The sequence below is a fragment of the Trifolium pratense genome, linkage group LG4 (assembly GCF_020283565.1).
Source record: "Trifolium pratense cultivar HEN17-A07 linkage group LG4, ARS_RC_1.1, whole genome shotgun sequence".
Classification (NCBI taxonomy): Eukaryota; Viridiplantae; Streptophyta; class Magnoliopsida; order Fabales; family Fabaceae; genus Trifolium; species Trifolium pratense.
In genome coordinates this window covers 29,763,450-29,786,848 of record NC_060062.1, presented here as the reverse complement: position 1 = coordinate 29,786,848, position 23,399 = coordinate 29,763,450, and the positions used below count along the sequence as shown (strand labels likewise).

Sequence of the window (23,399 nt, the reverse complement as noted above, 5' to 3'; positions counted from 1 at the left end):
GTGAAGATACGACTAAAACTTCGAATGGGGTCTATAAGGAAGTCTTCCGTAATATAACATAATTTTCTTTGAATGAATATTTTTCTAAAATAATTGTTGAACTATCGTTTAATGTTACTCAACGTTTTTCATATACCTTACATTATTAGAATTATCATATCTTATTTAATCATTATATAACTTACAGTTAATCAGATCCGTGCATCGCACGGGTCGATGTTATAGTATGGAGAAATAAAAATCGCAGATTTAAACCTAGACGTACATCAAATGTACAGCAAATGCTCCCCAATTTTTTTTACTAATTGAGCCATACTTATAAAATTAAATTGTAATTTTTCATAAATAAATAGTCTAATCATCATATTTTAAATATTGAAAAGTGAAAATCCCAAATTCATAGTCATACCTCTTCATATCAAACGTTCATGCAATTATCGTAAAAGTTACACTTATGAAAAATCACTTATATATGTATGTATGAGAAAAGGTAACAAATCCTCCTGAAGCACTTATTAAAAAACTAAATATAGTAAAAAAATTAAATTTATATAGAAAACTTCTTAAAAGTGTGTAGAAAACTCAACATAAAATTTTAAATTTTTGTTTCTTTAACTAACCGGTTAACATAATTTTATATAGATATAATTAAGATGAAGAAAATAGTCATGCTAACTACTTCATCCGTTTTTTTAAGTGATATTTTTGATCACTGCAAATATGTAAATGTGCAATTTTAATCACTAATATATTTAATTATTTATTATAAAAAATTATAAATATTTTATATTTTAAAAATAAAACAAGTAAATTTTCAATAAAAATATCATTTTTATATTTTTAAAAAGTAAAATTCACAAATTTCAAATTTCTTTTATCATATTTAATTCGTTAACTAGTAACAGAGTCACAAGTTAGTTTTTTTTTTTTTCAAGAAAAAGTAGCAAAATTCACAAAATAAAAAAAGAAGCCCATCATACCCAATTTTCTACTTGTATTTAACTCCCCCACAAACAAAAACATCCTACATTTTCAGTTTTCCCCTTTCACAATCACTATTGCAAAACCCCTCATTCTCTATTACCCTCTCTCTTCAAAAATGGCATCAAAGTTCTCACTCATTCTCTGTATTCTAGCAATCTGGACCCTTGATTTAGCTCAAGGTGGTTCAACTCATCATCAAGCTCCAGCACCATCAGTTGACTGCACAAACCTTGTCTTAACCATGGCTGATTGTTTGTCTTTTGTAACAAATGGTAGCACAACAAACAAACCAGAAGGTACTTGTTGTTCTGGTTTGAAATCTGTTCTCAAAACTGCTCCTTCTTGTCTCTGTGAAGCATTCAAGAGTAGTGCTCAATTTGGTGTTGTGTTGAATGTTACTAAAGCTACTTCTCTTCCTGCTGCATGCAAAGTTTCTGCTCCTTCTGCTACTAAATGTGGATGTAAGTTGTTTCTTCTTTCTTTACCTCTTTTGGGTTTTCTCAAATTTTCAATTTTTATGTCTTTTTGAGTTCATTTTATGATAAAGTTTGTGTTTTTGGATAGTTGTGTTCAAGAAAGTTTTTATTTTTATTGATATCTGAGATATGTGAGATTTTTTTTCCTTGTTTCCCCATTTGGGTTTTCTCAAATTTTCAATTTTTATGTCTACTTCAGTCTATGAAGTCTAGACACTCCTAGAGTTAAGTGTGTTCTGGTGTCGGCGTATGTGTCGGACACCTGTCCGATACGACACGACACTTGTCACTTAAGATTACTAGATTATGTTATTTTTTTAAAATTACTATCATTCAATGTGTCTGTGTTCGTGTCTATGTCAGTGCTTCATAGATGTTGATGCATTTTATGTAAAATTATGTTTTTTATTTTATAGTTATGTTGATGGAAGTTTTCATTTTTATTGATGTATGAGATGAATCAACATATTTCATGATGTCATTGATTGTTATATTACTGAATAAAAAGCTTCTATGGTCATTTAATGTGTTAGTGTGAGGTGTTTTCATACCGCAACTTTGTCTTTAAATGTATCGAAATTATAAAAACATCTTTAATGTGTCTTTTATCAGTAATGTTATGGATCAAATTGACTAATAGAATACACATTCTAAGATCAAGTTTTTTTTTGACACACATTCTAAGATAAGTTGAACAACGAAAAACATATTTAAAGACCAAACTAAATTTTGATACATTCGAAGTTATTGTGAATTGTGATGGTGGCTTAGAAATTTAAGGACCAAAATTTTATTTTATTTTTATAAAAATTAGTATGTAACACCACTTTGTCCTAGGCTACTATATGAGATACCTTTGATTTTTTACATGTGAGATTATCTTGATTTCTACTCCCACACTTTTTCTGGTGAAAAATAATAAATTTTGGGATGGGTTTGCTTTGGATGTTCTATCCCCTTTCTTGATCATGTTAGTCAATAATCACTACTGCTTTATTATTTTGCAGTGTCTGAAGTGTCTGATGCACCTGCTGCTGCTCCTGGTATGTTTCTCATTATTACTTTACTTGTTACCTTTCCTACTCAAGCCATTTGCAAATTTTGATATGTGGATTCAACCACCATACAATCATTAATTTTGAGATCAAGTTTTACATTTTGTTCTTCAAATGACAATTTTTTAAATTAATCATCATTATATAAGGTCTGTTTGAATTGACTTATTTTAGCATATCTGCTGACATAAGCCACTTGTGAGATATAAACACTTGTGAGACTGTTTGCCCGAGTTTACGAAAACAACTTATAACATGTCTATAAGATATTTTCAGCTTATTTGCATAAGCTCTCCAGAGCACTCTGGAATAGATCATAGTATTCCTAATTGTGTTATTATTTTTTTTGTAGTTGAAGGTCTCTCTCCACAATCATCTGCAACTTCTCCAACATCTTCTGATGCATCTTCAAGTTTGAATGGTGCTGTAAATGAGCCATCTCCAGCTCCAGGACCATCTCTAGGGAGCACAGCTTCAGGACTGTTCCCAATTTCACTTGGATCCTTACTTGTTTGCCTATTGGTGGCTACAATATCACTTTTTTGAATGAGTTTCATCATTTTATTTTGAGATCAGATATTACATGAGGGTTTGTTTTCATGCTTTCTTTTGAGGTTTACCACTATGAGTACTTATTTTATGTGACTTATTAATTAGTATAAAATTCATTCTAGGAGTGACCAAACTTATTTTAAGCTTGTACCCCTTTTTAATATTATATAAGTCTATTTATTATATTAATATAACAATTTGAATTTCCATATTCTTGTTTTTTGTGTGCACCGTGCCTAAGTAGCATAGAACTATAAAGTGTGTATATTTGGATTCAACAAAATCAAAGTGCCTATAAATCTAACATATGTCTAATATGTACAAGTGAAATAAGTTTTTTTCTTATATACAAATTTATTTTTACCATTAAATTATATTATTATGTCACATTATATTTTATTTGATTTAATAGTGAAATGTACTGATTCAAAGGTTTTAAGTGTATAAATATGTGAGGGCAACCTCACCCTTTGAGCTAGTTAGTTTTTGGGTTGAGATCTAAGCATATTTAACATGGTATCAGAGTCGGGTTAAAGACTGCAATGCGATCATTTGACCCAGGATCACGCTAGGCGTGAGGGTGGGTGCTGAATGTGTTAGTTGTGATGTTGGAGTTTGTTTAAAGTCTCATATTACTTAGGTTCCCGGGATGTGAAGTGTATAAATACGTGAGAGCAATCTCACCCTTTGAGCTAGTTTTACGTATAGTAAAAAAATGGTATAAGTTGTACACCATAAATTCATTCTATTTTATTCCAAAACATAAACATGAACTAAGGTTTGAGTGTGATGTTAGGTAAGCACTAACAATTAGTGCTAGAGCTTTTTTTAACACTACATGGTTTCCATAGTCATCACAACTACCTCTCTTTGGCAAAATTATACTATTTATTTGCTAGAGAAACATAGCAAGTTGCCCATGTGATGTAATAATTGTTTATTTGGTCACCACAACCACCTCAATTCTTTAGTTAGACAACAATACACATATGATGGACATACCTTTGTGACATAGTTATAATACCAAATTGCTTTGATGAAAGGAAAAATATTACTAGTATATAATAATGTCTAAAAAGTATAAATTCAACCTGTTTTTGATGAGGTGGACATAACTTAGTAAAAGTTTTTGCAAATCATAATGCACTTTTTATGGTTAAATTATGATACTTCACAAATCACAACACAATGAATGAAAACCGTTCAATTTAGTTGCCATGCTTTGGTCTTTTTATCTATAGACAATGTGCAAATTTCAAACCATTGGTTGAATTGAAAGGCTTAACCTATATAGTTATCTTTCCTTTATGTTTAGGAGGGATTATAAATTTCTTAAAAGAAAAAAGAGGGTACAAGATGATGACAAAATACACAAAGATGAATGTAATGAATGAAATTTCAATTTCTTTATTTTTTTTTAAACATTTCATTAGTAATTCATTACTACTATAACACTACAATTAGGCTACATGTGAGACTTGGTGTACAATTAGGCTTCAAGTGAAGTGATCCTAAAGAGGGAGCTGAAGAATTGCCGCTAGATTTTGAGCTCCCATGATATTAGGATTCACTTATCAACAACACTTGAAATTGGTCCCTGTTGAACAGAATTTATTACAGGTTTTGCCTTCACATTACTTTGATCCACCAGTTTGGGAGAGCTCTTCCACCCATTTTCTTGAATGTGATACATAATTTTGTCTTTGGCAGCAACAAGAGATGCATAAAATTGATCTTGATCGTGTGGCTTCCGGAACACCGGCAACTTATCTATTTTTTCTGAGCAGGGAGTATCCTTAACCTTCCTCTTGTTCATCTCTTCCTTAACCATCTGAAATTTAGCGTTATAAAAGTGAGGGATATTGAGATTATGGGGCATATGCACTTTCAAAGTAAATCGGTATTACACTGTCATCAAACTTACTTGTTATTTTGCCACTTCATATTATTAATTTTAAGATTCAGTTACAATAGTGGGTTGAATGTCTGACTAGCGAATTCTTATGCACGTGTAAAATTTAGCTTACACTGACAGTGCATATCTTTTAAACTCCTTTAAATTTGAATTATATATAACAGCACTCTCAAGCAATTTAATCAAACTCTAGATCCTACCTAAGATATGAAAGATCATAACAGGACTTGTTGGTCCTTCATCCTACCGAATGGCAAAGAAAACTATCATACATGAATCAAATAATCTCTAAATTACAACATTAAACTAAGTTAATCAAAATTTAATACCATCAATCCATAAGTTCATAAATAACTACAACCCTAGTTCATAAGTAACTCAAAAGAATAAGGCCAGGCTGTGACCCTCTTGAAGCTATGTTACACCACACGGTTCAAATAGGGAAAAGCAGAGACAAAAAAAACAGAGGAAGACCACATGAAAGGAAACAGGAGAAGGCAGGGAAATGTGGAGAAGGATCACATGGAAGGAGACGGGACCGTGAGAAAGTGAATTAAACATAAGGTTGTTTTTTAATCTCTACTTGTCACTTTTAGTGCCCGAATTTCAACAAAGTGTTTAAAAATATCAGTTTCTTTCACAATACCAAACCCGTTTCAGCAAGTCCTGTTGCGAAACGGTTACCCCAAAGCGTATGATCCTACAATCTCATTTAAAACTTCCAAGTTCGACCACGCAGCACCTCCAGCGATCGTGACCGTGTCGCAGCACGAAATCATGGTCATAGATCTTAGAATAATACGATCCTACGCGGCAGCTCGCGATCTTGCTATATTGTTCTCAAGTCTAAACTCCTTATGATGCTGCCACTGTAACTGAACAGATACAACTGATACAGCTGATTGGAAAACAAAAATAAAATGGATACATGACCAAGTGAGTGAGAGATACAATATGTAATCTGCTAACAAAATCTACTCCAGCGCAAGCTCTGAAGCATGGATATGCCAAAACAAAAAAAACGCGTTAACGGAGTACCTGATTTATTTATTCTTAAAATAAAAACCCAAAAAATCCTGATACGCTCGTTGTCATGCTGCCGACACACCTCGGATATGCCACTGATACCACTAGTTCATCTTTTGTTCAGTTTTCCAATTCCTTAATTGCTCCTCTCTGCATTAATTACCTCTTCTCTCGCCTTTAATTGATACATTTTCCCGATAGGAGCAACTCAATTAATACATTTTCCTTTATGGTCTACCAACCATTAGATTAGGCAAAGGAGACACAGGTGAACACATGCGCAGGAGATGATTTGTTTCCTTTCAGAAAAGGCATGCTGAATGTTCCTACCGGCTACTGTTAAACATGTGGGGGACAAATTTTACAATTGTTAACATCATGCAACATGAACAAAATGAGAATCCTTATATCATTAAAGGTCTGTCTTATTACCCTTTTTTGACAAACGTCATTTCATTAATAATACAAACCGCAAAACAATTAGTATTTTCATCACAATTTTAAAGGCTAACCATATACATATCCACCCCTTCCATGATACGAACAACTACATGGACTTCCTACCTAGCAAACTCCATGAAAAAGTTGAAAAGATGTGAACATTAAAGACTCCTAGAATTTCAAATAATAACCTCATATGCAACTAGGATTTCCTGATTATCTTTTTTATGTTATCTACACCATATTTTGAATCCGACTCAAGGATCACTTTGGTTCAAACAAGCTTTCACTGCCTGAGTGCCCATTCAATTGATCATTATTCCAATTAAATAAATCAACGATAACATAGTCCCAAGTATGTAGCCATGTACGTAGCTCGGTTATTGAGCTAAGCAAGAGATACAAGGAAAGACTTGCAAACTAACCTATTCACTACCTAATATTTGCCTATTAATAAAAACTAGAGTAACCACCAAAATGGTAGGGTGCTCTCAATTTGGTCATGGAAAGATGTATATTCCAATTTGGTTTTTGACTATGTAAAATGTTTCTCAAACTCATCCTTCTATGAATGTTTGTTACTAAATGCCGCGAATGATGACGATGTATCCATAGTATACCGTTGGCAATCAAAATGGTTCCAACGACTTTCAAATTCATCTTTCAGTCTGTTACTAAATGCCGTGGATGTTAAATCTAGTATCAATATCAACAGTCCTAATTCTAATCACATAAAGAATACAATTCCCATACCCTAAACCAAAGTATTAAGTTACTCTCACAACAAGATAATCATCATTCATATACACCGGTCACCATTCATATACACCGGTCACAGACAAACATATGATAAAAAAATGGATCCAAGAAACAAACCTGAACCAAATTCATATCAAGAGAAGGTGGACCAACTTGTGCAACAGCCAAAGAACCAAAAAAGTTCCCTAACAAAGCAGCATCATAAACATCCAAACCCTGCACAATCCCAGCAGCAAAACCACCGAGAAAACAATCACCAGCACCAGTTGGATCAACCTGACAAACCTGAAACGGATCAACTTTCAAACACCCATCTTTACAAAAAACCTCACACCCATCTTTCCCATGCGTGACAACCACGCAACACCATTTTCTCACTTCTTCTAAATCAATAAACAAAGCTTCATCTTCAGAAGCTTTCAAAAACGAAATCTTTGGTAAAAGATGAAAGAACCCACTTTCCTTTAACCCCACATGATTCACTCTCCCATCTTTATCTTCAAATCTTCGAATCAAACCTTGAATATCAACAAAAACAAAATCACAAATTTCCAACATTTTTTCCAACGTTTCAGGGAGAATCTCCCCGCCAACACCAACCGCCATTCCGAATTCGAACCTCGACCCAGATGGAATCTCCGATGGGGTAATCGGGTCGCATGATCCGACCCGGTTTAAAATCCGGTCTGGATGATTTGATCCGAAGTGGGCATGGAAGATGGTGGTTTGAGAAGTGGGGATAACGAGAGGGGGATGATTTGTTGTGAGGGCGGCGTGGGTGAAATCGGGACCCACTTTGGAGACAAGATGGAAGGGAAGAGAAAGAGCGTCGAGGACGGTGGAGATGAAAGAGGCGGCGCCGCCGAGAGTTTCGGCGATAACGAGGTTGTTGTTGAGGAGGATGTCGTGGCAGTAATTGCCAACGATGATTCCACGATGTGGAATGGTTTTGGAATCTGTAACCATTATGATGATGATGATAATGAATTTGTATTGAGAGAATCCATGCAAGAATAAGAAGAAGAAGATGAAGATTTTTGTATGTATTTTGGTATGATGGTGATGTTAGAAAGGAATATGAGGACGCGCGCCAGAAACAGATTTAGGTGTCAATTTAGAATGGCTGCTTAGCAGACACCAAGCACCAAAGGTGTTTTGTTAAGTTGCTTAAATAAGCTAAAATTCAATTTATTTTAATTAAACCTATGATCCCATTAATGTACCAAAATAAAAATTCTATGATTCCATTATATTTAATTGGCCTAAATGCAGTTTTACACCTTGTTTTGAATAAATTGGAATTTTACCTTTCCTATTTTAAAATCCGGAATTCTACCCCCATATTTTATAATTTTTTGGATTTTGCCCCCACTTAAATTCTGCACAAAATCTATTTCTGAGCCTCAAGTTCAAAGCTTCGCACATAACTCAATTTAGATCAATAATTCACCAAACTGGTACTAAAATGACCGCAATCGAGTTAGTTTTCCACAGAATCAAATTTCACTAAATTTGGAGTTACATAAAGAGATTAATTACCGTTTTAGCGAAGGTCTGTCCAAATTAATTATCATATGGAACTACTACTGGAATTTTCTTCATGTCTCTCACCATGTAGCTCATTTTTTAATAGTATTTACATGTATGGAAAGCTAACGAAATTACCCTTGTTGGAATTTCAATTTCGTCGAATTTGGAGTTACGATGCGTTCGGTAGACGATGTTGAATTTGAAGGTCAGAAGTAGATTTCTGCAGAATTAGTAATTGGACAGACCTTCACTAAAACGGTAATTAATCTCTCTCTGTAACTCCAAATGTAGTGGGGTTTGATTCTGTGGAAAGTTAACTCGATTACGGTCATTTGAGTATCATTTTGGAAAGTTAACTCGATTACGGTCATTTAGGTATCATTTTGGATTCTGTGCGAAGCTTTGAACTTGAGGCTCGAAAGCAATTTTGTGCAGAATTTTGGGGGAGCAAAATCCAAAAAATTTTAAAATAAGGAGGGTAAAATTCTGATTTTTTCAAAATAGAGGGAATAAAACTGCATTTAAGCCTATTTAATTATAGTAAGATTGTGTTGACATCTTACTATAAACACATGTTAGGATTTGGCTAGATTTTGAGGCGATGTTCGCTATTTTCAGCGCTTTGTAACTTCCTTTGCCTTTATTAGCACTCTATTGAGACATCTTTGTACTTAAAAAGTAATTTGGCGAAATACATTAGTCTTTATTAATACTCTATATAGATCAAATACATTAGTTATTGAATGAATTTAAAAAATAATTTTTTGCTTATACATGAGACCGATGAGAAGGTTGGATTAGTCAACACCCATATTTTCCCTCTAAATCCAATGTTATCGGAAATTTATGAGAAGAATTTGTTGTTATCTTTTTTGAAAGGAATCAAAGGAGTTTGGAGCCAAGATTTGTATATTGGGAAGCGGGATTCAAGATCAAGGTTGTTAGACTTTTTCAAAAAAAAGATCAAGGTTGTAAGAACAATGAAACGGCGCTGGCTAGCATGCACAATGAAACGTTTCCTTCCTTTTATGAACTTTACGGAAAAACTTATGTTTGGTTTCTAAATGAAATATTTTAGGTTTCTTTTTTTAATAAGGCGAACAACATCTAGACATCAGAAGACAAAACAAACTTCGACTCTCATCCTTTGCATATATCTCTTTATTATATTAATAAAAAGGGTCATGCTAAACAGTGCTCCCGGGGCATTTGTTAAGCATACCAAAAAAAGAAATTAAAAATAAAATAAATATTGAAAAGATAACTTTTTATACTTTTGAGGTATTGAATGCACGTATTTCAAGGCAAAATTTTTATTTTTAAATGCTTAACCAGTGTCCCGGGGCACTGTTTAGCATTTTCATAATAAAAATAACAAAGAAATATATATAAAACCGGTGGACATAAATCTAACCCATCGAATAAAAAAAAGAATAAAAATAAAATAAAGGGTTACTTTCACTTTTAGCCTATCGGACGAGTCTCTCTTCAAGTGGGAGAAGAAAAATGTGTGTGTGAGAAACAACATGTTTGTGTGTCAAGTGAGATTTGCATGAATCATATTTTGTTTATTTTAATAGAAGTAAATTTTACAAATGTTTCGAATTTAGGTTTTGAATTGTTGTTTAAGACTTATTAGGTTTGTAGTTTGAAAATGATAGTACTATGGTTTATTGTAGTAATGTTTGTGTAGTTGTTGTATTGTTTATGTATGTGCATCAAATATTTGACAAAATGCATGAATGAACATAATGTTGAATTCGAATCGCCAACTTTATCAAAATTGGAGCACTACATCCATGCAATTTCCATCATTGAGCTACAAAAAAAGGAATTATATAAGTCAAGAAACGTGCATAACTACTTAAATATAAAAGATTAAAGGTATGATTTAGTGTTAACCAGGTTGTACTGTGGTCGCCACAACAACAACACTTGTTCGATTGTAACCATCTTTTCGATCGCAATATGCTCTGAACGGGTAGAACGGATAGCTCCAAATTGTAGAAATTGGTGGTTGACTCGGTGGTCCTAGCTTGCATATGAGAGGAAAGATACCTGCAAAAATATATATGCGTATGGAGAGTGGTAAATTCACTACGTGAGTGGGGTTAAGGATAATACAGTTTTGGTACTATATCAAATTCTTATTGGCCGAACCATGTGCTTGAAAGGATGTGGCTGTCCTTATGTCTCCTTGATGATATTAGACATTGAATACATTAGACTTTAATCCAGTCGGGAACACGATACACTTATCTCTAGAAAGACTTTGGATGCATTGGAACAAAGTGATTTTATTTCAATTAATTGAAAAAGTACTTTATGTAATCTTACTCTTGCCATTGAAGTCATCACCATAAAAAAATGTATGGTTAAAAAATTAAATGGTTGCATGAAGATTACGTTTCAAATGTTATCCCGTTAAGCCTTAATGATATCAATGTATGGTTATAATTATAGGCTGACTTCTTTCATAAAGATAACCCAAAGAAGGTCCTTCACTCCCATCTCCATGGTGTATTGGATTGAGATTTCAAAAGACTATTTTGACAAAAAAAATCTTGAGGATTTTAAAAGACTTTGTGAGATTGTATTGATTTTGTGAGACTTTTTTGAAAGACTTTTACAATCAAGATTTTTAACACAAGAATTCGCGAGATTTTATAACACAGACTTTTGAGATTTCGAGGTACTATATAGACTTTTAAGATTTTAATGACTCAATAAATTCGATACAAATTTCTTCTAAATAATGAATCAATCAATAATTAATAATCAATGAAAATGAATTATTCCTTAAAAAAATCAATGAATCAAACAAAACAAAAAAGGAAAAAAAAAACTATGAATCATAAAAAAAAAAAAAGCAACGATGATGAAATTGCAAAAAGAAGGTTGTATCAAATTATCAGAAATTGCAATATACCAGAATCAACGAATCAATATACAATGAAAAAAAACAACAAAGACTTTTCTTTTTTATGAGAAATTTGTATCAAATTATCTTAAGAATCGTTTATTCTTTTGGTTGCAAAAAGTTGCAAATTATGTTACAGAAATTTTCCGCAGGCATAGATTGAAATGAACCATATAGTTTGGTTGTTTATTCTTGCGTATGGATGTATACGATGAACGATTTTAAACTGGAGTGATATATAATAGCCATTCAACAAGATGATTGAAAAGTATAGGAGGTTGTAAAAGAAAGAAGGTGAACTCCAATTTTGCCCGCAGGAAAAAGTCTATGGAAGAAAAGAAAAGTCTTGAGGGTTTGAGTGGGATTGTTGGATGACAAAAGTATTTATATTCTCAACAAAAAAGTCTCTCAAAATCCATTTCACAAAAAAATCCATCAAAATCGGTAGATTTTTGAATACCTAGAGACATTTTAAAGGTCATAAAAAATCTCAATTGAATACCCACTGATTTCGTTGCCCTGAAAAAAAAATCTTAATTGTCTTAATTGAATACCACAAGATTTGTTTATATTTTATAAAAGTCTTGATTGAATACCACAAGATTCTTTTTCCACAAAAAAGTCTTTTAAAATCCTTTGAAATCTCAATCCAATACACCCTCCTTAATATATAGTTTTATGGTAGGAACCATAATTTTTGCGATCATGAAACAATTACTCCACAAATTAGAATCCAAGATAATAATATGCGTAGTAAAGTGTCTTTCCACTATTAAAGTTTGTAATTCACATGCTTATGATCATACATACTTAACGACCCGTTTGGTGCGCAAGATAGGATAAAGATAGAATATGATAAGAAGCTGAATAAGGATAATATAGGATAGTAACAGGATAAACACATATCCTGTGATGTGTTTGCTGCACATAGGATAATAAACATGATATGATTGTTTTATGCTTTCATGTGTTTGGTGCACACATAATATTAACATGATAAAATATAAATTACTATATTTAAATGATAAATCCTTTTGAAATAAATACATATAATTTTTTAAAATTAAATTTTCATATTTCTAAATCACATTAAAAATATACTAATAGGTAATGAAAAAAAATTATAAAAAATTAATTGATAATACTAAAATTGAAATGGAAAAAAAGGCTATGTAAATGACGTCTGCATTTTGAGAGCAGCTCCGGTACTATTCTAATGGAGGTTTAGATTTTTTTTTTTTTGTTTGTAAATCACTTTAACTATCAACGGTTACCAATTTTTCAAACAACATCAATTCACCCTTTTCAATCAACAATTAGAAACAGAATCACAAAATTTAGGGATTAGAAGCCATTGATTGGGAACACAAGTGTTGGGAAAAACCGGCATAGAGAAAATAAAAGAAAGCAATCAACAACACAAGCATATAACGTGGAAACTCCAAAATCGGAGAAAAAACCACGGCCGTTGTAAAAAACCGACAACCAAAGAATAAACACTATGTGAAAATTGTTACAACACATAGACTACCCTCAACCTTCCCATGACCCCCATTACACCCACACTATCCAAAGCAAATACCTAACTACATCTCACAACACTCTAGTAAAAGAGTACAAGAGAAAAACAAAAAAGTCAGATATAAGCTTAAAGTGCTACTGACTAGTGCAATTATAAACAAAGAACTTAAGTCCATTATATAGCATTGATTTCCCCATTGCTTCATCATTCTAAGCGATGTGGGACTTCTTCAATATAATTTCTTTGATCTTTTTTTTCATCTTCATTAGCAATGTGGGACTTACATTGCAATCAACCCCAACGATCTCCACCTTGATTGTAATGGTCTTCAATCTTCATTGTCTACACCAACAATCATTATCTTATGCTTCCATTGTCTATACCGACAATCATTGTCTTCACCGACAATCATAATTCTCATTGTCTATATCGACAAATTAAATTATCATACTCCACCATAAAGAGTACACTCCACTTGGAACTAAACCATTCTAAGAATTTTCTTCACTTGAAACTAAACCATCCCAAGATTTTTCTTCACTTGGAACCAAGTCATCCTAAGAATTTCATCTCGAAACCTCGCTGAAAATTTATGGTGCAACTTCCATGTTGGCTTTCTCCGGAAGTTCATCAGCCATCGAGATAACCGTGTACATTGCATCAATGCCAACCAATGCCTGCACGCTATCATCACACACCTTGCATCCATGTCAACTGATGCCAATGTGTCACTTGAACAACTTCAAACATCTATGAAACCACCTCAGGCCATTGTTAGGCTCCAACAATTCCAGTTTAGTTACATCACCTAGTAAACCTTGTTTCACTAGTCAAACTAAACTCATGTCACTAACAAGTACCCACCCGAAGATCCACAACTTAACCAAAACATGAGAATCACCACTAGTAACAGATGCATAACCAATAATAGTAGAACTATCTAACAAGTATCTACTTACTATCTATGCATCAAAGTTCAAGAAAATACCTCGCATTATGTTACAAGAAACTCACCCATACCTTGAACCTTACAAGCTTTCCGTCACCGAGATGAACAACTCCACCTTCAACTAGCTCTAGGGATTCAAAAGTATTTCTTCTTCAAACACATGTGATAGGAGCTTCAAAAGTCCATGACTCAACACTCCACCGATTCCCAACTTCCACTAACACCTCCGCATCATAATAAGTTGTTGTTTCAGACGTAACCCGTGAATTCTTATCACCGCCTCTCCAGACTGATGTTGAGTATTATTACCACCGCATCTCCAGGCTGACCTTGTGTAACCCAAATTGCATCACCATATCCTTGACTTGATTTCCCACAAGCCAAACGTGATTCTTCCATTAGTTTTCTCTAGCCTAAACTTCACAGCGGACTCCCTACTCCTGAATCAAACCAAGAGCTCTGATACCAGTTGTTGAGAAAAACCGGCATAGAGAAAATAAAAGAAAGCAATCAACAACACAAGCATATAACGTGGAAACTCCAAAACCGGAGAAAAAACCACGGCCGTTGTCAAAAACCGACAACCAAAGAATAAACACTATGTGAAAATTGTTACAACACATAGACTACCCTCAACCTTCCCATGACCCCCATTACACCCACACTCTCCAAAGCATATACCTAACTACATCTCACAACACTCTAATAACAGAGTACAAGAGAAAAACAAAAAAGTCAGATATAAGCTTAAAGTGCTACTGACTGATGCAATTATAAACAAAGAACTTAAGTCCATTGTATAGCCTTGATTTCCCCATTGCTTCATCATTCTAAGCGATGTGGGACTTCTTCAATATAATTTCTTCGACCTTTTTTTTTCCCTTCATTAGCAATGTGAGACTTACATTGCAATCAACCCCAACAACAAATACATAAATTAGGGGGAAATTGAAAGGTAGATACACAAAAATTGAAAACAGAAGTAGGGAGAGGACGAGAAGGTTGCAGAGATTGGACGGGAATGGAGTTAATAGAGAGGCAGTAGTGGTGGCAATGAGAGACGAAGAAGGGCCCCTTTGAAAAATAACACCCGTGTGATAGCTTTAGAATAATGCTAGCAACACACTCTTTAACAAACACACTCCAACACATTCTCTTTTATTGGTTGAAATTCACATGGGTCCCATAAAAAAATGTGGACCCATATAACTTTTATGGGACCCATATAAATTTTAACCAATAGAAGAGAGTGTGTTAGAGTGTGTTTGTTAAAGAGTGTGTTGCTAGCACTCCTCAATAGCTTTATGCTATCATGTTGCTAACCCACCAAAAAATAAGGATTAAAATAACAAAGGAGTAATATGATATGATTAGTAATAAGTTATATTTATCCTTTCCTCTTGGTGCACCAGACAAGGGATTTAAATCGGATAGGATAGTTTTATCATATCCTGTCGCTTTATCTTGTACACCAAATGAGCCCTTAGTGTAACAAATGTTCTAATATTATTTAAATACATTAATATTTAAATTACAAAAAGACTACTCCCTCTAGTCTTAATTCAAAGTTTGATGTATCTAGAATATAACGTTGACTAGATGCATTAAACTTTCAATGTATTTAAAAAGTGAATATTCTCTTATAATTAGGACCGGAGAGAGTACTCCCTCCGTCCCAAAATGAATGAGCCATTTTGACTATATACACTATTCACATATCTTACTTTTACCCTATTTTTCTACTAATAAATAAAAACAAATATTAGCATATAAGATGTTGTTGGATTCATCTCGATGAGTATTTTCAAAATATCATATTTTTATAACTTTTACTATTATACAATTAAAAATATTAATCGTCAAAGTTATGCATCGGCATGTGTGACGCAGTCAACTGCCTCACTTATTGTGGGAGAGGTACAACACAGAAAATGTGCAAGCTGCTACGTTTCCACCCACGAGCAAGTTGACTTACTCTAGTCGACTACCAGTAGAAGAATTGGAATTTATTAAAATGGATTTCTTTTTTGGACCTCATGTGGGAGAGGTACGATGTTACTGCTTGACCTATAACCAGCTCTTCTTGGAAAAGAAAAGAGCTTGACATACATGTTGGAAGGATGTTTCTCCGCTGCCCGTCCCACTCCCAAACTTGTTCGTCGTTCCCCGCCACGAGGGAATCTCCACCGTACTTACAGAGATCCACAAATATTGAAAATTAATAAAATTTCTACACTTTTTTTTTTATCAAAAACATCACACTTATAACTTGTTATTTCTTTCTTTTTTTTATATAAAAAAATTACATATATTTTGTATCTTTCATTTTTTAAAAATAAAAACACAGTTTGCATCAATAACAAAGAAAAAAGAGAGTAAACGGTGTGTACAATGTGCATGTACATGGTGCATATTAACTTTTTTTTTTATATAAAAAATTAAATAAAAAACATTATATAATTATATATTAAATATATAACTTAAATAATATGGTCAGGGTTGGGGAATTCGCAGTGACAGAGAATAGATACTTTCCCGATCCCGGTCCTGAAATGTCTTCGGAGGAACTTTTCTCTCTTTCCTCTCCTCGTAAAAAAATCTCCACGAAAAACTCGGTTAACAAATGAAAAGTTGACATTCCTTGAAGCATTATTGTCAACTTTACCATTTCGTAGACACGGAAATGGAAATTGACAAACTATATTTATCCACCCCAAAAGGTAAAAACTACAGTGAAATAGTGAATATATGTACAATGTATAGGAAGATTCATGTAATTTTATCATCTATGGCTTAATTAAATTTGTGAAGTACTATTAGAAATTTCAAACCATTTTTGTTTCACTTTTACGTTTTGTTAATTTGTTTTTTTACAACAAAGTTATAGTTCACCAATTCCCAATTTCCCATTAAAATATATCAACATATACTATAATCTATCAAAAACAATAAATAAAAATGTACGAAACTTATGCTAGCAAGAGTTTGGAAAATTCCACGAAACTTCACGGTACTATACATTGGAAATTGCCACCATGGCACAATGTTAATGTATACAATACAACAACCCAAAATATTTTACAACCTTATTAGTTAGTTTCAATTCAATATACTTCAATTTTTATCTTTAAGTATTTAAGCTCATTATAATTATACTATTATATATATTCTTCACCATCTTAACCCAAGAGAGAAATTTAAAATAAATTTCAAAGTCTAATAGTTTAATTTTGATCATGAGCTTTTTTTCAGATTCTACATCAAGACCATTTCGTACCATGAATGAAGATATGGAAAATAATGTAGAGACACAAGAAAACAATTCATCATCAAGTTCTTCAATGGTGAGAAAGAAATCAGATATAGTTATGGTGACAAATAATAATGTTCGGTTTCAAATGGTTAGAAATGTGATGATAAATATGAAAGAGGTGATGTTGGGTACTAAGCTTGTTGTGCTTTTTCCGGCTGTTCCTTTAGCTGTTGCTGCTGATTTTTATAGCCTTGGAAGAGTAAGTAATTTGTAGCACTAATTTAGATTTATCACTTATAATTCAGTACTTAATTACTAATTTACAATGTCATGTATGTATATGTAGATTGATGTGATACTCATATGGTGAATTTTTTTTTTTTGGTAGAATCATATGGTGAATTTTACTCAATTGTTAATATTTTCTTAAGGTTTTTTTTTTTTGGTACAGTTTCTTAAGGTTTATTAGTACAATACTTTTTTTTACAACATTATGTATAAAATAAAAATTACATAATAGGAGAAAATGGACAAAATGGTAGTTATAAAATATATTAGAGAGATAAATAAATGAGTGTAAAAATTGATTAAAAAAATTCAACGATGGAAAAAGAGTTGCCACAACGAAAAATATAAGAAAAAAAAAGTCTATAATTTTGTTGCTAAGAGTTAGAGATGATAAAATAATTCTATTCTATTTGTCTCTAATTTTTATACAGCCACAACAAATGAGTTTTGATGTGTTGAGGCATATGTGTTTTATAGAATTAAGTATACATTTTTTTTTACTAAGTTTACATTTTGTGTTTATCTTAATTGTTGAGTCAGATTATGCATGGCGCAATGAACATTAGAATAACCTTAGTGCATTTAGATGAAATAGTGTAAGTCTCTTCTAACTTAATCAAAATTTTGGGTTTGATTTCTAATTTGAGCATGCAATAATGTTAAAATTTTTAAAGTGAAAGTTTGTCGTCGATTTAGGCCCACAAGACTCAAGTAATTAATTTCTATATTTACGCGCAGATGATACATAATTTACGCCTAAAAAAATTGAGACAATTGTGAATTTCATTGAATTTTCTTTATCTTTACTTGACAAAAAAACTTAAAATTCTGTCATTTCTATCTTTTAAATTGGTCAACAATAACTTAATATTTTTCATTTTTAAAGAAAACTTTTCTTTCTTTTTATCCGTCATTTTGATAGCTCGGTCTTCCTCTTCCTTTTCTTGGTGGTTGCTCTGAATGGTCGTGGTGATTTTTAACTTCTAGAAATTCTTTTATGGTGTATCTTTTTTTCTTACTTTGTCTTTTCTTATTCTTGAATACTTCCGGTACTCCTGATTTATACTTAGATTCCTATTTATATATATAATACCTATTTCTCATAAAAAAAAGGGATTTTCATACAAACAATTTTTTTTTTTTGCCATCTTCATACAAACAATTTTAAAACATACAAATGGAAAAAGATTAGGGGAAGTTCCTTTTCAATATTTTTGGAACATTGTCTTAATATTAGCCCTTGGTAAAAAACAAATAAAAAAAGACAAAGAAGTTACTATTGGATATAGAGTCATAAGGCAAAGACTTTAATAACCTTCCCTTGACTGGACTTTAACTAAAATACATTCATTTTTGTCAAATAAAAAACTAGACTATACATTCACATTAGTTTTTTAAAGTAAGAATTTTTTTTTTTGTGACTAAAAGTAAGAAATTTATTAAAAGAGTCTTTTTTTTTGTTACACTATTAAAAGAGTCTAGTGAAAAAAAAAACTCTATCCACTATTATGTAGCGTTGCAAAGATTTTTCACTCTATTATTAACTCAAAAATCAAACTAGCAAAAGCAATACTCCTTCCGTAACAATATATAAACAAAAAATATATTTTAGATTCATTGCATATTTAATATATTTAGTTTATATTATAAACCAGATACATTAATTATGCAATGAAACTTGAAATGTGACTTTTGAGTATACATCAGTTACTTTTTATACATTCATTCATTTATTCATAAAAAGAGCATACATACATATTATTAGTCATTCATATATTCATAAAAAAGGATACATTCATTCATATTAGTTATTTGTCAAATGATATTTATTAATTTTGTGCCATGTATATAGCCTTGGATTTTTGCTTTGAGCTTGCTTGGACTTGCTCCCCTAGCTGAACGTGTCAGCTTCCTCACTGAGTAAGTTTGCAAGTCATTCTAATTTTAATTCATATTTGTTTATAAAATATTTAATTGTTTTTCTAACATTTTCTATTTCATTTTTTGTTATTGAAAAACTTCACTTGGACTCACGAACTTCAAGGCAAATTGCATATTTCACCGGCCCAACAGGTACAAATATCTTTTATACCTTGTTTGTAGCCCCCCAGCTTTATTCCTACACCCACAAATAAAAAAATAAAAAAATAACCTTTTTAACCCTAAAACACTTTTAAATATTTTAGTTATCAAATTATGTATGCAAAATAAAAATTTTGAGTATTATTTTCTTTTAAAAAAACAAATTTGGGAGTGGTTTGTGTAAAAGGTGACAAGGATAAATTTGGGAATTAGTTAAATATGGGTTATAAGGACTAAAGACAATTACACTCACTAGTACCGGACAAACTGAAAGCAAAATGACAGGACACAAATTGAAATTTTTGTCCCCTACTAAACCACGAGACAACTTTTTATCCTCTACACAAGTTGTCTAAAATATCAAAACAACATTTGTCCACCAAACATCATCATACAACACAAAATTTGTCCGGTGATTTTTTATTTTTTTTTGGTACATATGTTCGGTGATGTTCTATCTTATACCGTCATGTATTATTCTGTTCAGTATTTATATTTTGCATATCAAACTATTAATAAAAATAACACAACTTCTTGATTATTTTTTAGATGCAAGTAACTTTTAAGAGTAAATACATTATTTTTTTTGCTTGCTTATATTTAATATCCGAGGGAGTATATATGTGATGAAGAAAACATTTGGTTATGGTTTGTATGAATGTTAGGGCCAGGGGTATACGTACGATTGAACAATTTAAATACTATATATTATATTTCTTTTCAATTATTTATTGTAGAAAAAGAAATATGTAGTTCATGTATCATAATAAAAAAATGAATAAAAATAACACAACTTGTTGTGGGAATATTTGGTTATGGTTTGTGTGAATATTTCAGTTGGAGGGCTTCTAAATGCAACTTGTGGGAATGCAACTGAAATGATAATAGCAATATTAGCACTTCATCAGAACAAAATACATGTTGTGAAGTTCTCCCTGCTTGGTTCCATTCTTTCAAACCTTCTATTGGTTCTAGGCAGCTCACTCCTTTGTGGTGGCTTAGCAAACCTTAAGAGAGAGCAAAGATATGACAGAGTGAGTACATTTGTTCTTTTAATTACTTTTTCTCTAAATTTCATTTGTTCTTTTAATTATTTTTTTTATTTAACTAATCAATTTGTTATGTTATTTCACTACTAAATGAACAGAAACAAGCAGATGTGAATTCATTGCTTTTGTTGCTGGGATTGCTATGCCATTTGCTACCTTTAATGTTCAAATATGCCTTGGCTGGGGGAAATCATTCTATTGCCAGTTGTACTCTTCAATTGTCAAGAGCAAGCAGTGTTGTTATGCTTCTAGCATATGTTGCATATATCTTCTTCCAATTGAAAACTCATCGAAAAATATTTGATGCACATGAGGTGATTATTACTAATTATGTAATTTCACATTTTAGCACAATTTGACTACATTTTGGTTATAACAAGGCCTTGTTTGAATAAACATATGTTATTTTTCGCCTTATATATAAGCGATTATGAATAGGCTTTTTTTTCGATAAGTAAACTTTTATTAATAGAATCTAGCTGCATCATAATTATATGCAAACTCTACCCACATTTTAGGAAGGGTTGTAGATGGCATACAGACTACAGTCCATACACAATCATGTATTCGACAGCTAGACTGAAAAATACACATTTTGTGTGTAAGACATTATGAATATGCTATTTTTATAACATAAGATTAAAAAAAGTCAAACTATTTTTGTATAATCTAAAAGTTGTTTTATAAGCTATGTTAAAAAACATATGGAAATAAACTGAAAACAACTTCTGAACATGTCATAAACTATTTTTACAAGATCTCTCAAACAGTGTCATAAGTACTTATGTCAGTAGGTAATGTAAAACTAAGTCAATCAAAACATGTCATAACTCCATTATTATTTTTTTAAAGATGTAAATATACCAAAAAAAAAAATGGTCATAGATAAATGTAGCCACTTAAATAAGTTGTGAGGGTTCATTTTTAGGTGGAAGATGAAGATGATGAAAAAGCAGTGATAGGATTTTGGAGTGCATTTAGTTGGTTGGTGGGTATGACATTGGTCATATCTGTGCTTTCTGAATATGTTGTGGGAACCATTGAGGTAAATTTATGAACAAAATTGTATTTTATTTATATGATATGATGATGATTTTGGTCATAGTGAGTTGAATTTTCAATCAAATTGACATTTAAATTAAATAAATTAGATATACTAATGGGTTAATTATCTAAACTTTTATGCAACTAGGCTGCTTCAGAATCTTGGGGAATTTCTGTTAGCTTCATTAGCATAATTTTGCTTCCAATTGTTGGGAATGCTGCAGAACATGCTGGTTCAATCATATTTGCTTACAAGAACAAATTGGTAAGGTTTTATCAAAAATATTTATATAGCATATAAATTTCAATTTATTTACAAAGTATAAGATTTAAGTTCATTATATTTGACTTTAAAATTTCTTAATGGCACTGTATGGTATATTACAATGCAGGACATATCTTTAGGTGTTGCTATGGGATCTGCAACTCAAATTTCTATGTTTGTGGTAAGAATGACTTAATGCAATAAGTATTGTACTAATCTTTGCAGTGCATTGAAAATAATAAAGGGTCTATTGAAAATTATAGAATATATTTTGTCCTTTTTCTCCCTGTTTTGTTTGCCAAATACCAACAAATCAAGTTTTATTTTTGAATGGTGACTTAACACTAATAATTTGAATTATCCAATAATAAATTTCAGGTTCCATTAAGTGTGATTGTTGCATGGATAATGGGTATAAGAATGGATTTGGACTTCAACCTTCTTGAAACTGGATGTCTTGGTTTTGCAATTATTGTTACAGCCTTCACTTTACAGGTCTGCACAATGCCATTACATGCCAATTTCTCTTCTATTTTATTTTATTTTCTTATCTTTTATTATTTAATAATTATGTGATTTTGTTGAATCTTCTGTAGGATGGAACTTCACACTATATGAAAGGAGTGATTCTTACTCTCTGTTACATTGTCATTTCTGCATGTTTTTTCGTTCTCAAATCTCCACAAATCAGTAAGTATAGCTAGCTACTATCACAAATAGTAAAACCTCAATTTGTTCATATATTTTAATCTCTAATTTTGATGTTGTACCCCAAAACAAGTAGTAAAACTTCAATTTGTCCATGAGCTATCAATTTTTACGATGGCTTGATTTTAGTGCACAGTTAATTAATGAGTGAATTTCAACATCTTTTCCTTTTTGGTTGACAAATATTTCTTGTGTGCTTAATTAAACATTATTATTATTTATCTGTTACAGACCAATATGGTATCGCCGTGCTTTGATGCAATTGCCATTCGAATGACTGCATTTCTCTCCATGGTGAGAAAAACAATCTGACCATCCCGATGATTGAAATTCCTCACTCCAGATACGAATTTGGATTTCTGTTGGTGAAACTTTTGTGCCTTTGAAATTGAGGCTGTGAAATCAATCATAAATTCAAAGTAGATTTTTCAATTCTTGTATTCTTCTTTCTTGGTAATAAGGCTTAACAAATGACATTTTGGTTATGGCACCTATATATGTGATGAAAAACTCTAATTTTTGTTCACTTCTGCAATAAATATTGGTATAATTCTCACAAGATATATTTGTCTTTTGTTTTT

The 23,399-nt window shown here is 31.9% G+C and overlaps 3 protein-coding genes across 3 annotated transcripts; 2 read left to right on the top strand and 1 right to left on the bottom strand.

Moving 5' to 3' along the window:
- Nucleotides 1–1,016: 1,016 nt before the first annotated feature.
- LOC123881807 (non-specific lipid transfer protein GPI-anchored 11-like) lies at nucleotides 1,017–3,278 on the top strand. Its single transcript, XM_045930549.1, has 3 exons — nucleotides 1,017–1,445; nucleotides 2,468–2,503; nucleotides 2,868–3,278. The coding sequence occupies exons 1-3, from the start codon at nucleotides 1,100–1,102 to the stop codon at nucleotides 3,059–3,061; spliced, it is 576 nt and encodes a 191-aa protein (XP_045786505.1). The 5' UTR covers nucleotides 1,017–1,099; the 3' UTR covers nucleotides 3,062–3,278.
- A 1,093-nt stretch (nucleotides 3,279–4,371) lies between these two features.
- On the bottom strand, nucleotides 4,372–8,355 carry LOC123881805 (inositol 3-kinase). The gene is made up of 2 exons (XM_045930548.1): nucleotides 7,326–8,355; nucleotides 4,372–4,898 (listed from the first exon to the last, which is right to left on the bottom strand). The coding sequence occupies exons 1-2, from the start codon at nucleotides 8,172–8,174 to the stop codon at nucleotides 4,635–4,637; spliced, it is 1,113 nt and encodes a 370-aa protein (XP_045786504.1). The 5' UTR covers nucleotides 8,175–8,355; the 3' UTR covers nucleotides 4,372–4,634.
- Nucleotides 8,356–17,211: 8,856 nt separating this feature from the next.
- On the top strand, nucleotides 17,212–23,379 carry LOC123881804 (vacuolar cation/proton exchanger 3-like). The gene is made up of 11 exons (XM_045930547.1): nucleotides 17,212–17,641; nucleotides 19,523–19,590; nucleotides 19,715–19,743; nucleotides 20,590–20,786; nucleotides 20,900–21,115; nucleotides 21,730–21,846; nucleotides 21,994–22,110; nucleotides 22,238–22,291; nucleotides 22,489–22,605; nucleotides 22,707–22,800; nucleotides 23,050–23,379. Exons 1-11 carry the CDS (start codon nucleotides 17,366–17,368, stop codon nucleotides 23,073–23,075), a joined length of 1,311 nt encoding a protein of 436 aa, XP_045786503.1. The 5' UTR covers nucleotides 17,212–17,365; the 3' UTR covers nucleotides 23,076–23,379.
- The last annotated feature ends 20 nt before the right edge of the window (nucleotides 23,380–23,399 follow it).

Excerpts from the sequence above, each read along its gene's own strand:
- LOC123881807 (XM_045930549.1), top strand. The coding sequence starts at position 1,100 with ATGGCATCAAAGTTCTCACTCATTCTCTGTATTCTAGCAATCTGGACC. Across the intron at positions 1,446-2,467 it reads TTCTGCTACTAAATGTGGAT|TGTCTGAAGTGTCTGATGCA; the intron begins GTAAGTTGTTTC and ends ATTATTTTGCAG. Across the intron at positions 2,504-2,867 it reads TGCACCTGCTGCTGCTCCTG|TTGAAGGTCTCTCTCCACAA; the intron begins GTATGTTTCTCA and ends TTTTTTTTGTAG.
- LOC123881805 (XM_045930548.1), bottom strand. The coding sequence starts at position 8,174 with ATGGTTACAGATTCCAAAACCATTCCACATCGTGGAATCATCGTTGGC. Across the intron at positions 4,899-7,325 it reads TTGATATGAATTTGGTTCAG|ATGGTTAAGGAAGAGATGAA; the intron begins GTTTGTTTCTTG and ends GCTAAATTTCAG.
- LOC123881804 (XM_045930547.1), top strand. The coding sequence starts at position 17,366 with ATGAGCTTTTTTTCAGATTCTACATCAAGACCATTTCGTACCATGAAT. Across the intron at positions 21,116-21,729 it reads AAATATTTGATGCACATGAG|GTGGAAGATGAAGATGATGA; the intron begins GTGATTATTACT and ends GTTCATTTTTAG. Across the intron at positions 22,292-22,488 it reads CTCAAATTTCTATGTTTGTG|GTTCCATTAAGTGTGATTGT; the intron begins GTAAGAATGACT and ends AATAAATTTCAG.